The sequence below is a fragment of the Streptopelia decaocto genome, assembly GCF_964273445.1.
Source record: "Streptopelia decaocto genome assembly, chromosome: 18".
In the NCBI taxonomy this organism is placed as follows: Eukaryota; Metazoa; Chordata; class Aves; order Columbiformes; family Columbidae; genus Streptopelia; species Streptopelia decaocto.
The window spans coordinates 7,913,977-7,928,681 of record NC_138673.1 but is presented as its reverse complement, the minus strand read 5'-3'; the positions used below and the strand labels follow the sequence as shown (position 1 = coordinate 7,928,681).

The 14,705-nt window shown below is 42.5% G+C and overlaps 2 protein-coding genes across 9 annotated transcripts; one reads left to right on the top strand and one right to left on the bottom strand.

Moving 5' to 3' along the window:
- Positions 1-209: 209 nt before the first annotated feature.
- On the bottom strand, positions 210-7,580 carry SHPK (sedoheptulokinase). 7 transcript variants are annotated; one of them, XM_082068527.1, is made up of 6 exons: positions 7,012-7,574; positions 5,790-5,931; positions 2,820-3,003; positions 1,457-1,609; positions 455-592; positions 210-348 (listed from the first exon to the last, which is right to left on the bottom strand). In XM_082068527.1, the coding sequence occupies exons 1-5, from the start codon at positions 7,171-7,173 to the stop codon at positions 469-471; spliced, it is 765 nt and encodes a 254-aa protein (XP_081924653.1). In that variant the 5' UTR covers positions 7,174-7,574; the 3' UTR covers positions 210-348; positions 455-468. The 7 variants fall into 7 exon arrangements, with proteins under 7 accessions (XP_081924653.1, XP_081924658.1, XP_081924655.1 ...); XM_082068528.1 differs by lacking the exon at positions 210-348 and adding an exon at positions 1,150-1,227 and having other exon boundaries at positions 504-630; positions 7,012-7,580; XM_082068530.1 differs by lacking the exon at positions 210-348 and adding an exon at positions 1,150-1,197 and having other exon boundaries at positions 504-630; positions 7,012-7,578.
- A 39-nt stretch (positions 7,581-7,619) lies between these two features.
- CTNS (cystinosin, lysosomal cystine transporter) lies at positions 7,620-14,516 on the top strand. Of its 2 annotated transcripts, XM_082068525.1 has the most exons (12): positions 7,623-7,721; positions 8,159-8,232; positions 9,138-9,185; positions 9,285-9,363; positions 9,489-9,573; positions 9,666-9,769; positions 10,736-10,867; positions 11,503-11,602; positions 11,697-11,816; positions 12,860-13,030; positions 13,222-13,339; positions 13,710-14,515. In XM_082068525.1, exons 2-12 carry the CDS (start codon positions 8,169-8,171, stop codon positions 13,841-13,843), a joined length of 1,155 nt encoding a protein of 384 aa, XP_081924651.1. In that variant the 5' UTR covers positions 7,623-7,721; positions 8,159-8,168; the 3' UTR covers positions 13,844-14,515. The 2 variants fall into 2 exon arrangements, with proteins under 2 accessions (XP_081924652.1, XP_081924651.1); XM_082068526.1 differs by lacking the exon at positions 10,736-10,867 and having other exon boundaries at positions 7,620-7,721; positions 13,710-14,516.
- The last annotated feature ends 189 nt before the right edge of the window (positions 14,517-14,705 follow it).

Sequence of the window (14,705 nt, the reverse complement as noted above, 5' to 3'; positions counted from 1 at the left end):
AGATCTAGGAAGCATGACCCAAGAGTTACATCCTTGTTCCTCATACGGCATGACCAAACAGCTTTAGGCTTGTTCCTTTGCCTTTGCTTCCTTTTACATTGCTGATTAACCTCAATTTTAGCTTTAACTATTCTTGAAATAGCTTACCTAGCTCTTCTGTCCACCGTGACACCATGTCCACAAACGTTGCTAGCACATTGCCTCCATTAAGTGATGCTGCCACTGCCAAGTAGTCACCGTTGAAGTAGGGAAAATAAGTAATAGCTGAGGAAGGATCTGGTGTCTCTGGAGGTTGGAAACCCGGGGGCATTGAGACAGTCAGCTGAGCAGAGGTGCTGATATTAAGAACTAGAACACAAAAGGAAAGAAACAAAACAAACCAACACAGTGTTTTACTAGGCTGCCCTGAAAGAGGACAATGAGAAAACCAAATAACATACCAAAATGATCATACCTGCATCAGTCCTCTCAGTCAGACAGGAATAAACAGAGCACTGGAAATCTCCCAGAGCAATTCCTACTTTTGCTCCTTTGGGTATTCCATGCCATGCACAGATTGTGCTGCCTGCAGTACTGCCTGGGTCTCCCACCTCTGGAAGCAAGTGCACAGGAAAGCCTGATTTTTTCAATCTGCAATCAGAACATTATTATTGCAGGAAAGCAGTACAGGAATGTGCGGCATGACTACAGAGACTTATTTGAAGTCACAGATTAACCCATTTGTGGCTGCTGGATTTATGGATGCTTTCGCCTATTTAGAAAGCTTTGTCTTGGACAGGGGTGGCATTCCAGTTCAACGGGCTGGGTAAACTAGGATAGTCGAGAAGAATAAAAAGCTTTCCTTTATGTGTAATCTGATTACCTGAGATTATACAGCAGCACATGTTCAACAAGTTTAACCTACTGATGTCATAAGGACAAGCAGTTCCAGGGTAAAGGGACAATCACAAAAATGGCAAAAAAATGCAACTTCTAAGCATCAATGAATTTTTAAGCTGTCATGCAGTTAGTGGTTTAAAACCAAATCACAAAGTTAAATCCAAAAACTTACACAGTCAAACTGCAAGATACTCTATGTTGCTACAGCAACAAAACCAGATTAGTTGAAGTTCAGTAGGCCAAATGCAAGTTTCTGTCACTCTTTCATACCTTCATGAGCAGATCTTTTCACCTTGGAGTCCTGGCCTACCCTAAGCCCTGAAATATATAACGCCTTAGCACTCAGCCCTGAAAGAGCAAATCATTAAAGATTTGAAAGATATGTAAGATTTTATATCATTTAAACATATATACCTGACAAACCAGAGCAAACTCAACAAGTTCTTCAGTACAGGCCACACCACAATTAATTAGGAGTAACTTTCAATCACTTTTTATCTGTAGCACATTCATACTTAGGGTCCAAAGAAGTGTTCACATTGCCTGACATAAGCAATGCACAAAACCCAGCACTTACATGTCAGTATTCCAGCTTTTGCTTCTGCAATTAAAATATCCCCAGCTGGCAGCATTCTGGACAGACATGAGTGGCTTCTTCAGGTCACACAACATGGCAACCACATAGTCATGGATAGTGCCAGCTGCATCATAAGACTTCAGAAAATCTGGACTTTTAAACAAAACATTTTAAAACCAAAAACAATGAGGGGTGCTTTAAGGCAGCGGGAGCAAGATTACCTCCAGTGCTATATGGTATTTCAGACATGTGGTCCCATCTAAAAATGCAACAGCCATCTCAGTGATCAACTTGCATTTTGTTGGCTTGTTTTGGGTTTTGTTTTGTTTCGTTTTGGTTTTTTATGGAATTTGTTTCCCAAGCTGTTACCAGAGCAGCAACACTTATCTCCTTCTGGAAGATGGAGAGACGGTGGCTTTAAGCAATGCGTTGTCCAGGTTCAAAAGAACGTCATTGCAAAAGTTACCAGAAATTGTTGGCACAAAAAAAAATTTACTTTTTTGATCCTGGAGCATTTGAGAAAAACAGGTTAATTCCTGCGATTGCTCTAGGATCCACAAATTATGTGAATAGTGCACAATGGTGAAACAAAACAGGAACAAAACAAAACAGCTGGACTCATGAGCTATACAGCTCTAAAGCAAGATCATGTTGTGCTCCATGTATCTGCTGAACACACATTGAAAGAAACTAAAATGTAATACATTTTCCCCCATTTGTTGAACCCCGACTCACTGCTGAAGAAGACACAGGCTCTTTGAGAAACATAGGATATCGCAGACGAAACTGAGGAGCAAATCTTGTTGTTGCCAAGTCATAAGCGAAAAATTATATCCTCTGCAAACATGCCACAACAAAGCAGACCACTCATAACACCTCATACGGATCTCAGTGTCTAAGGAAGGAAGGAACTGAAATTAATTTAGGGACTGTTTGTTTTAGCATCTGGCAGCAACCAGACGAAGCAATTCTGTTACTGTTTTAGGCATGTTTGTACTTTTCACAATCTGCACAAGGCAAAATTATAGTGTTCAAACTGCATTAGCAGAGCTCCTCTGAGCGGTAGAACTGACTGGAATTATTCTATGATACTTTTAAGGTATCTGTTACTATTTGGCCAGAAGCTTTTCTTTTAATTAAAGAGATCTGTAGTATTTTTATGAGGTCAGAGACTCTTCTGTGCACAGTTGCATATAGTTTATATTGAATACTGTCATTTTAAATACTCTTTGCCTATTAAATTAATATTATGATTACAGAGAATTGTGGCCCCTCAGCCTGTAGCAGCCTTAATGTGCTACAGGAATACTAATTGTCACATCAATTCAAGACGAGGAACTGTCAGTGAGACAACTTACTGTACCTCTTCTTTAAATACCAGTAGATTGTGGCACACCCAAATCCTGTAGCCAAGCTGACATGTGACTGCGGCAGAGGAAGAGAAGAGAGGAAGGTGGGACTGCAGCGGCTGTCTTGCCAAGTAATCAGATGACTGACGCCCTCCGGCTCAAACGTAAGGCCTGTGCCACACTCTGTCCACTTGCAACCTGAAACACACAGGATCTGAGAACTTCAGTGATTCCCTGCAGCATGGTCTGCCTGGCATTCGTCATTTATGGGCGGTCTTGATAATTTGTCAAATATATCGGAAGAAGAGCAGACACAGAGCCAGCAGTGATTTTAATTAAATCAATTAGTCATAGTTTTCAGCCCTAGACAACATCATAATGCCAGTCATCCTTTGCTAAAATAGAGACCAGTCTCCAAGGCCTTCCTTCTCTATGAGCACTCCTAGTGCCTAGAGGAATAAGCAACTCTCACCTTGAGACATTAACGATGCAACTTATCTAACAGATGACCCACCAAAAAAATCACAATTCTGCTATGGGAGGTAGTGAGCTGATAGGACAGCTCCCACATACATACCTCAATTGGGACCTGCCACATCATGACCTAGAGAATGCCGTATTAGTAATGAACTGCCTACAACAGATAACATGTAGTTTCATCACCTTTTGAGCCAAAGCAACAGGAAACCTGGATCTAGATGTATTAAGCAATGGACTGCAACATACTAAAGAGTATCCCTCACCTGTGCTACAAGACAAAGCTTCACATGTAGAATAGGGTTTAACTCAATTTTACCAGTTCCTTTTGAACAGAAAACACTACACCTTTGATGAAACCTTCACATTCTTTCATGAAAAGGCCTCAGCTAAATTATAGCAACTTCCCAGAGCTGCAGGGAGCCTTCTCAGCAACATCTGCTGTTGCCACAGCCCAGTGGCTGCCTCCTGCCCTGACACACTCCCCGCAAGCAGCCCTGCAAAGGCAGCATACGGTCCTGCTAGCACAGCAAACTAAGCAGAGGCTGAGCTCAAGCACTGGCATACGATCTTTGCTGGCACTCTCCATGGCACAGCTTGGGCCTCACACAACCACTGCACTCCCAAGTGATGCTGGGCCACAGTGAGGGGACGGGACAGGCCATATGCTGTCTCCAGCTGGCTCTGTAATCCAGGTAACCTTTTGGGTTTCAGCTGGGGATGGGAACAGAGTTTCAAGCTGTGCTGTTCTACTTGTCCTACAGGTCAGAGAAGAGACCTACCTGGCTGCTTAACTGACTAGCACAAACATGGCTAAAGAGCTTTTCTTGGGCTGGACACAAGGATCTGAAGTTACACTCTCACAGTAAAAAGCATCCTTGAGAGCTGGGAAAATACTATATGAAACTTGCGAAGCAAACACATACTTTTTCTTGTTCCCTTCATTTTGTGTTCTCTCAAGTTTGTTTGAACTGAATTTCCAATTGGTTTGCTTTCCTAGTTTTAAATGGATTCTAAGAAATATTATTAACCATAAATCTAATCCTAAAGGACGTCATTAAAAATGCAATTTGTGTTCCAAAGTGCATGGATTCACTTAGTCTACTCAAAACAAATGAGAGCAAACACCCTCTTCCACTTGATAAAAACAAGATAAAAGTGGCATGTGGCTTTAGGATATAAAATATTAAACAATATGACATAAGAATCCATGTCTACCATGAACCCATGAGGCTTTGTTATGCAGCCCATGGGACAGCTGGAAAGCGAGCAACAGCTCCTTCAGTCTATCAGCCTTTGGATTTCTTTCTCTCTGGTCATTTTAGTATTTAATGTAAAATTACAGCCAGTAATGAATAGCATAGTGTCTCTTAAAGCAATTAAGACACTGACAACTTTTGACAAGCAGTGACCAGCACTTTTGGGAAACATATTCTGTGGCTTACAATAAATCTTTGCTTTACCTGCATAACTCCTATTTGTATGAGACTTGTATAATTGTTCAGATGTGTACATCATAAGGTAAAGAAGACATGGAATCACATTCTGAAAGCCTTAGACTTTGTTAGGTTTATAGGAGGTTAGCCAAGAAGATAATGCATTCCTATCTCAAAGGGCTGGCAATCCAAGGCCTGGGCTTTTCAAACGTCCTCGCTTGTCACAAAGATTATTTGCGTATTTGCACAATCATTCCCCTGTGACTATCTCACTGTGGTTCGTTTCTTTTTTGAGGTCTTGGCCCTTCATTTTACAGAAGCAGAGTCTCCGGAATAACAACCATAATTCTTTTTCAGCTCCTACTAACAGGAATGTAAGCAGCAAGATAAATGCAACATGACAGTCTACGACTTGCTAGGAAAAAAAAATGCCTTGAGATTTTGGAAGGGGGGAAAGAAAAAAAAAAAGGACTGAAAACACCATCTACTGAACTCCACATTTTCTCCTACTGCACTTTCAAACAGCAGTTCAAAACAGCATAGTGATATTAACTGTTGGATAACCACTGCTAGACACACTTTAACATAAAGATCAAGCAGAGCTTATTTTTCAAGTCATACATAAAGCTGCTAAAACTGCTACTGTAGAAGCATTAGAAGGTATTGAGATACTGGGCAACAGCTAGTTAAATGTTTTATGAGGTGAATAATATTCCCCTCCCTCAAAAAGTCATTCACATGATGCAGAAGTTCTCTCAACTGGCAGCAGATTGCATATGATGGACAAACAATTAACAAGCCACAAATATGTTGCTCCTCCATATTAATAATTGTGCTTACTCTGCAGGGACCTCATAAGACTAAATAATTTGAAAACAACAGGATTAAATATAGTCAGTAGCTGAAATTCCAGTAATTAAAGCAAAACTCCCAATGAAGATCTTATGCTAATTCTGTTTTACAGAAGACCAAAGTGAACATGCAACAGTTTCCTACAGATCACTTCAGTGTTTAAAAATTACCTTCTGCATCATAAGCCTCTGAACAAGGATGCCAAAGAACTAATGTTACCTTTATCTTTTTTCCAAAACACAATCCCGTGCATTTGTCCTGAAATGCCAATGTGACTGACTTTTTGAAGCTGCTGCTGAGGTAGAGCAGCAAGGCATTCATTCAATGCTCTTATTATTCTCCAGACATTCTGCTCCATTCCCTGCAATCATAAAGCATTATTCTGAGCATGAAACCATTAGGATTCCCTCAGTGTATTTAAGAAACAAGGCTACTCTAGTCAGAAGTGAAGAACAGAATTCATTTAGCTTAATATCATGTATTAGAATAACCTTCACAACTAAATTAAAAAAAAAAAAAAAACAACACAGAAACAAAAACAAAAAACCCACAAAACCACAAAAACTAAAAAACAATACTAGCACGTTGAGAATGGGATAACAGCCTTTTAAACTGAAAGCCAAATAATTCTTAATTTCATAAGTTACCATGCTCAAATATACCTTTAAAAATCCATTAACACTTAGTACGTGCTTTCATTAGTTCACCTTATATATTGCTCTTTGTGTTCCTCACAAAGAGGATTATCTGCGTGTTCTGGCTGGCATGCAGTCTCCCTTACACCTCCGTATCTACTCACAGTTCATTTTGATGATACTGATACTTTAGTTTTGGATACACAGTTCCTAGAACTGCAAACTGTACTACGTAGCAAACTAACGAAACTGCCACAAGAGAAGCCATATTCCAGGTTTCACTTTTGAAGATTCAGATCACCTTGTGACAGACCAGCATAAGTATTCAAATATAGTCTATGTATAGATGCGATCTAATCTGTGTGTACATATTTTTTGCTGCATAAACATTACTGTTAGGGAGGTTTGGTATGTTTGCTAAACTAGCCCCTGGACTCACTACAATACTAGGCCAGAGAAAGGTTCGTACATGATTTTTATGATTCATCCTTTCTTAGACTGACCAATACCATGAACGTAAAAACCTTTAACAGGAATACATGTTCCTGGTTATTTCCACAGGGAATTTCTAGTTATGATCCCATCTCAAGTCAAAGTACAAAATAACCTTCCAGCTTTACTTGACCTTCTTAAACAGTAAATAAAAAGCATTTTAAGTTTACTTTCAGACATCTAGACATACAGCAACCACCTCCATCACTGTAGGCCAGGAAAACCACTGAAGTCTGCATAACACCAGAACACAACCCAGCCATGGCAAGGCCAGTACCCTGAAATTTTCAGCTGTGCCACCTGCCGCCCCTTACCTGCGGTCCCGCTTCCTGGCTGCTGGCGTGTGCTTGTGTCTCCCTGGAGCAGCTCCCTGCCACCGCCTGCCCCTGCTCTGCCTCCACCACCAAGGCAGCCTTGACCGACGTGGTGCCCAGGTCTATGCCCAGCACATAGGCAGGAGCAGGCCTGCCCGCCATGGCGTTCACCTTCCCCACCCTGCTCGTGTCTCTACGTGGTGGCCGGACTGCCACCCACCATGCTGAGCCCCACACTGCTCCTTGCCACCTGTGAGGGGACACCGGCCCCAAAAGCCAAGTGTGACGAGGGCACAAGCAGTGCGGGCTCCCTCACCAGGGCAGGCTGGGCTGGGAGAGCAGCCTGCACTTTGCCCTCTGGCTGACAAGACCTCCCCTCAGCAGTGCCTGGCCACTACCCCTCCATCCTGAGCGTGACAAACCTTCCCTTCCCCAGCCCTCCCCGGTGACCTGCGCAGCTTTAAACGAAACTCCAACAAACAACCAGAGCAACGAGCGCTGCCTCGGTCCGCGGGCTGTCCCTCCTCACAGCCCCGCTGGCACCCGCCCAGCGCTCAGCCTGCTCTGTCACACCCAAGATGGCGCCGGGGGCGGCCGCACCGGCGCAACAGGGGCCCTGGGCGGGGAGTTGACAGGCGGCCGCCTCACGTGAGAAGCTGAAAAGGGAAGAGTCGGGGCTGTGCAGGACGGAGCTGCGGCGCTGGAAAGAGGTAAGGTGTCTTCTCCTCAGCATTGCTCCCTCAGTGTTAGTGTATCTCCAAATGGGGGATGGCCCCGCTTCACCGCGCCTGCTGAGGGGAGGACGGCGCGGACCACAAGTCCCAGCGTGCACCGCGCGGCGCCGCCGGGGCGGGGGCGCTGCCGGGGGCGCGGTGGCTGCTGAGATTTGTAGTCCGCGAGGGTGGGGGATCCCCCGGGGCGGGAGCGCTGTGCGGCGGGGAGCGGGGAGCTGTGAGGGGAGATGTGCCCGGGGGAGTCTGGGCACACAGAGGGACTGAAAGATTGATGTTCTCCTGGGGTTGCTGAGGGTTCCTCAGCTTGGCTGGGAGGGAGCCATTCTCAGGGAGCTGCTGGCTGAGGGGGTGTGCTGGTGCCCCCTCAAAGTGTGTGGGTCCTGAGCAAGGTCTTTTCCCCACTATTTCTGCAGCTTTTCCACTATGGAGATGCCATACCTGTTCTGCCCTCTACTGTACCTCTCGCTTGTGCTGCTGGGGCCTGGTGGTGAGTTGGTCATTGTGGCTCAGGCCTACAAGGGCCAGGTCTGAGCTGGTCAGAGGTGGCAGAGGACTCTGCGGTGTCACCTAGACCTGCGCTGTGGTCCCCGTCAGCTCTTCTGTCACACGCTGCCTTTGACTTGGTGTGTTCATACACAGACGGAGCATTCGCCTCGTGCTCTGAGCTCATCTCTGCTGAGCAGATTAAATACTGTCTGTGGTGCAGCCAGCGAGCAACTGGGGAGCTCTCCTGCACTCAGATAACTTCTTAACAATATGTAATATATGGCAACAAGGCAAAAAAAACCCCACCATCCAGGGCAACCTGTTTATCTCATCATTTCTGGTCTTATGTTTGTATAGCAGATTTTTCTTCCTCTTGTCTCATGTCCTTTAAGCATAGGATTCCAAATATCAAAATTGTTGAGACGTGACCAGCTTTATGGTTTTGATATCAGTTATGTTCGTATTTGAAACCTCAATCTCGCTTAAACCATGGTTTGGTACAATGTAGCTGGATTGTTGCAATGTATACCCCTTGAAAGACATATTTCAGAGCACCACCATAAGCTGCTTGTGATTTCTGAAGTGTTATGACAGCAAACATACATTATCTTGAACATCTGGGTGCCTGGTTTGAATTTGTGACATAAGAAGCAATTTTAAACTAAATTTTGGGCATTTATGACTCCGAAATTACTTGGATGACATCAAGAAACCATTAGTGTGGGCTTGAAGTATCTTAGAGCCTTCTCTTGGCATGAACTTTCGTTGCACTTCAAATATTTACATTTCTTCCTCATAACATGTTCAAGCAACAGTTATTAACTTCTCCTTTTAGTTGCCTTGAAATAATACGTATTTCCTTTGCTGTTTATCATGCGTACTAATTTTGTTTTTCTGACACTGCAGGTAGCAATGGACAAAATGTCTATATCACAGAATCTATCACAGAAGAAAGTAGGTAGTTATTCTGAAGGAGATATTAATAATTTGTAGTAATTTATATTTGTATGGAGTTTTTTGATGTTTTTATTTCCCCTCCCCCTGTTCCCCCAGATGGAGTCATTGTATTGTCTGTCCCTGAAGTGGTTTCGTTAGAAAGTGGAAGTTCAACAAACGTCACTGTATCTCTGAGGTAAAAATCACAATTGCATCTTTACTTTCTCTTTGGGATGGGGGATGAGCAGATACTTCTGCAGCCCTGAAGCAATCTTTGTGTACTCAAGCACCAGTCTAACTTCTTTTTTTCTGCCTTCACAGGGCTCCATTAAATGAGACACTGGTGATAACTCTTAATATTACATACTCATCAAAACAGAGCACTATTGTTGAACTGCCTGATGAAGTAAGTGACAGAACAGACTTCTGACCTTATGCAAAAGCCTGCTGCTACTGTGGTGCAACTCTCCTCTTTCTTTCCTCCACTTTGCCTTGCAGGTACAATTGCCTGCAGGTCACACTAAAGCAGATTTCCAAGTGAAAGCAGATGATGTTGGACAAGTAACAGTTTATCTTTATACCACTAATTCCAACATAACTGGGTGAGAAAATGGTTTTTAGTTCTGCTTACTATCCTACAGCTTCCTAATCTTTGGGGTAACTATTCCCTTCTTATAATTAGTTAATGGGACATAGGTGGTATGTAGTTGAAAAGATATAGTGACCCTCCAGCAGTCCCCAAGGTATTCAGATAAATACAGGGTACGGAAGCAGAGTGGTAATCTTGGTATCTTAGACTTCATGATTGTGAGTTCTTGTGGCTCCTTAGTTTGGTTTTGGTAACCCCTCCCAAAAGTATCAAAACTTCACGTCAGCTTTTCTAGTCCAGAAAGCATTTGATTGTAAATGTCCAGTGAGATACTATTCTTACTGTTCAGAACTTGTTCTGAAGTGCCTGATGCAGCTGTGCACCCACATCACTACCATGAGAGGCAGGTGCTTTGCTTTCTAGTTAGGGAAGCCCTCTTTTCACAAAGACCAGTCCTCCCTAAGAGGAAAAAAGTCTAGTAAGACAGGGAAAGCTGGATTGTATTTGCTTGTTGCCTTGAGCAACAGGATACTCCTGTTTTACTTCCTCATTTTACTTCTGCTTTTAAGACTCAAAGCAAATGCAGAGGTAAGCATGTGAAATTCTCAACAGGACAGGCATGATCATGAGGCTTTACTGGCAGAGCATGAACAGTGAAACTCGCTCTTGCATAACAGATCTTGTGATAAGAGAGTGGAAGCCATTGGCACAAGATGACCTTTTTGAAGATTTCTATTGTAAAACAATGGAAAGGAAAGAGTGAAACAAGAAGGAAAGGGTAGGTTGAGGGTAGGAGTGGGAGATGCCGTAAAGATAACAAGGACACTAAAGAAAAGGGGAGCAACTCTACTGAAACTATGAATCTTTACTGTCTTGTCTCAACACCTGGTCTCTATTTTGTCTCTTAAAGCATAACAAGATAAAATCTGCTGAAGTGTGAACAGACAAATTAACCTATTCTGTTTGCATTACCCATCAGACCTAGGATTCAATTTCAAGTGATTCATAGCATCATAGTAAGATATGTTGATGAGGTGATTGGCTGGATCTATTTCCTTGCCTGGTCCATCTCCTTTTATCCTCAACTCTTTGAGAACTGGCAACGAAAAAGGTAAAATGAATTAAGATGTCTTTGTGAGTCACTTAAGCACTTCTAGAAATCATCTTCCTAGTTTCAGTTACATCCATCTTGGTTATTCTGAATTACACATAGAAAGATGGGGGGGATAGCAAGGTGAAGATGGGGCCTGGATAAATGCAGCCCCAGGGAGCTTTTATGCATGCAGGTCAGAGGAAACTAAGTGCATCTTACAGACACCTAATCCTATGGTTCGTCATCCAATACTAATTTGTGACAGAGGAGACTTCCCCATCCCCTTTGGTGTCATGCTGTAAATTTATCAGGCCGAGCCAATTACAATGACCACCTTAAAAGATTACTTACCTTGTAAGCTGCTTATCAGGCGGCTCCTCATAGTGTTGTCATTAGGCCAGCTCCCTTTAAATGACTGTAAGTAGAAACATCATTATATATGAAAATGAAGCATTTCTTCTGGCAAAGATGCGCTACTGCTTCTATGGATTCAGGCTGGAATGGTTTGATCAGACTAGCTGAGCTCATGGAAGGCTTACATCAAAAATTGCCTAGAAATCAGTACATTCTAGGGTCAAATTGTCCCTGGAACTGCCTGTAATGTTCTCATGCATATTTCTCATACTTTTTTTTTTTCCCCACCCCTTCTCTAGTGTTGTTGGACTAAGCTTTGACTTTATAGCATTAAACCTCACTGGCTTTATAGCATACAGTGTGTTTAATGTTGGACTCTTTTGGATTCCCTTGATTAAGGTAAGTGTTATTATCTTTTAATACTTGTCAGGGGGTGGGTATCTGCAGAAGGGAGTTAAGGCATTTGGCTGGTTTTGCTTTCTCTTACATTTAGGAGGAATTCTTAGTCAGTTATCCCAGTGGGGTGAACCCTGTGGCTATCAACGATGTTTTCTTCAGTCTCCACGCAGTAGCTCTAACTCTCCTCATCATAATTCAGTGCTGCATCTATGAGGTAAGTCTCAGCACTGCTGGCATAGCTCTTTCTGCTGGACACCTCCCCACTCACCATCCTCTCCTTCTGGGCTCCAAAGTCCTCTTCATTGCACTTTTGTTGGCCTTTTCAGAAGTCAGGCTTCACAATCCAGCTCCTTTTATCTTCCCCAAGCTAGTAGCAACTCCAGTGAGCTACTTGAGTCTCATGGATGTGCTGAGCCTTTAAGTAAACTTCTTGGGGACTCACAATAACAAAGGCAAACAGCCTAGTTCATAAAGTTCCCAAACAGATCTCTATGCAGCTCCACACAGTACAAGTGCTGATACGTGCTTTGCTGTTTCCTCACTACTTGGAGCATTCCTTAAGCTGGGACAGGCCCTTTGTGATTCCCTGCAATTCAAACTTCAAGCTTTTTTCAACTTCTTTTCTCCTAAAACAGCTGCAAAGGCCCTTTTATAATTCCCACCCTTTTTAGGTGGGACTGATTGCTATAGTCAGGTGGTTCTCTATTTAAGTCCCATTGTAAAGGCCTCTGATCTGAACAGCCAATCTTTTCTAGATGGTAACTGTTTCTCTATTGGGGTTTTCCTTTGGTGATGCTAAAACTAACAGCCCATTTGTCACCACTTAGTGCAATAGTCTTTTCTAGTGAAGAATTAGAAGCCAACCATGAATCTTTTACGATAATGGCATAAGCAGCCTTTTGCATATGTAAAAACTCTTGTTATCATCAGACTAAACTCAGGAGGTTGTTACAGATGTTGCACTGATAGCAAGCATCAATACTGAAGAACACTGCCACAATACTGTTTCCCACTTGCTCATGAACAACTGTATTGCAAGTGATTGATGTTGAATATTGCTTATCAGCTCTTGCAAACCTACAGCTGGTTGCTATAACACTCCTTTAATTTTAAGATTCCCTTGTGATTTGAGCCCAACCAGTACAACAACAGGTTTGGATTTGTAACCTCACATAGTCATGAGCATATTCTGTATCTTAGTGTGTCTGGGGATGTATGACCTGGGTCAGTCTAAGTGTATCTGCGTTTCTGTTTCAGCGAGCAGGTCAGAAAGTATCCAAAGTTGTTGTTGGACTGCTGGCACTTGCATGGATCTTCACGTTTACCACACTGTTTCTTGCTGCAGCTGAGGAAATGACATGGCTACAGTTTCTGTTCTGCTTCTCTTACATTAAGTTAGCAGTCACACTGATAAAATATTTTCCACAGGTAAATCTGAACTTTTTCTGATTTGTTATTCTATTCCTGTCACCCTAAGCCTGAAGTGCATATTCTTGGAAGTCTGACTAAACTGGCAATGATTATTTATTATTATTTATTATTGTTATACAGAAGGCATCTTAACTGTTAATCTCAGAAATGCTTGTACGTGACACACTGACTTCTTGTTACACTCTCAGGCCTACATGAACTTCCGTCGGAAGAGCACTGAGGGATGGAGTATTGGGAATGTATTACTGGACTTCACTGGTGGAAGCTTCAGCCTTCTCCAGATGTTTTTGCAGTCATACAACAATGGTAAGGCTGGAACTGAGGTGGTGGGGTCCTTTCTTAATGGGGCAGGAAGATCCTACTACAAAGCAGATATAAACCAGCAGGTTATCTTGGGAGGATGATGTTTGTGCTATAGTATGGGTAGCTGTTCTTACACTAAAAATAAAGAACCTGTTCATATTCCTTCAAGATGGAAAGTGAAATTTTGAAGGAACCCCAGAACAGGTATTAATTAGCTATGCATAAGATGTACACTACAGTCACTCTTAAAGTGTGTTTAAGCAGTCCAGGTAACGAACATGGACTTCTCTGGTATGTATGGCATGACCTTGTAGTCTTGAAGTGAGATTACACTTAAGGAGTTAATCTTAATTCTAATTTTTCTATTTGACAGATGAGTGGAAGTTAATCTTTGGAGATCCAACCAAGTTTGGCCTGGGCATCTTCTCCATCATCTTTGATATTGTTTTTATGGTCCAGCACTACTGCCTTTATAGGAGGAGACGGGGGTATGAACCTTGTGAATAACATCACTTGTGAAGACAAAAACTTTGAATTGAACTTGCCCCTACCCTGGCTGAGGGTTTTCCAGGTGCCTACTGCCAGTTGTCAGAAATACCAGTTCTGATCTGTGTTTATACCCTGATCCCCTCTGGTATGGAGTACAAGCTGTTGCCTCACCAAATACCAATTGCCAGATGCCTTAAAGGACAGGAAGCTCTCTGGCCACCACTTGCAGATGGAAGACTCTTGCCTTTTGAAGCTGCAAACAGCTTAGTGTGAGCTGTCCAAGCAAAATGTGGCTTTTTCCATTAACAACAGGAAAGAGAAAGACCAGAGTGATATCTTTCTGATTGGAAGCAGAGCACAAAGAACAGAGTTCTGGGTTCCAAAAATCTGAGATCATGTTTAAGCAACCACTTAATACCATAAGGAAGTGACTGAAGACTGTGGATCTAAGTGCTGATGCTGACACCTCACAGTTCACCACCACTCAGGTTGGCTGTTAACAGCTGTAGCGGTACATAAAAAATGAGGTTGGTAGCAAATACATGTTAGAACCTGAACTCTTTATTAAAAAAAAATAATACTAATAAGCAGAAACTGTATTCTTATTTCACTGAAAACTCTTTTCAAAGGTGCTCAGGGGGGTTCTACTGACATGTCTTGAATCTTAAAAGGTGGATGGTAAAGATTAAAATTTATTAAAATTTAAAAATTTATCAGAGAGATTATTTCTAAGTGGATCATGTTAATTAACTGCCCCATGATTAAAGTTTAAACAGTTGGTTTTGTTCCTGGGCAACTTTCTAACTACATGTGATATGTTCTAGGTAGAGATGAAGGTCTTGAGTTATTTGAAGGTAAGAATTATATAACTAGAAGGGAA

Coding starts and splice junctions, on each gene's coding strand:
- SHPK (XM_082068527.1), bottom strand. CDS start 7,173: ATGGCGGGCAGGCCTGCTCCTGCCTATGTGCTGGGCATAGACCTGGGC. Junction 3,004..5,789: donor GTTTTGGAAAAAAGATAAAG/GTAACATTAGTT, acceptor TGTGTGTTTCAG/GTTGCAAGTGGACAGAGTGT. Junction 1,610..2,819: donor TACTGGTATTTAAAGAAGAG/GTACAGTAAGTT, acceptor TTTGTTTAAAAG/TCCAGATTTTCTGAAGTCTT.
- CTNS (XM_082068525.1), top strand. CDS start 8,169: ATGGAGATGCCATACCTGTTCTGCCCTCTACTGTACCTCTCGCTTGTG. Junction 10,868..11,502: donor GAGAACTGGCAACGAAAAAG/GTAAAATGAATT, acceptor CCCCTTCTCTAG/TGTTGTTGGACTAAGCTTTG. Junction 13,340..13,709: donor TTTGCAGTCATACAACAATG/GTAAGGCTGGAA, acceptor TCTATTTGACAG/ATGAGTGGAAGTTAATCTTT.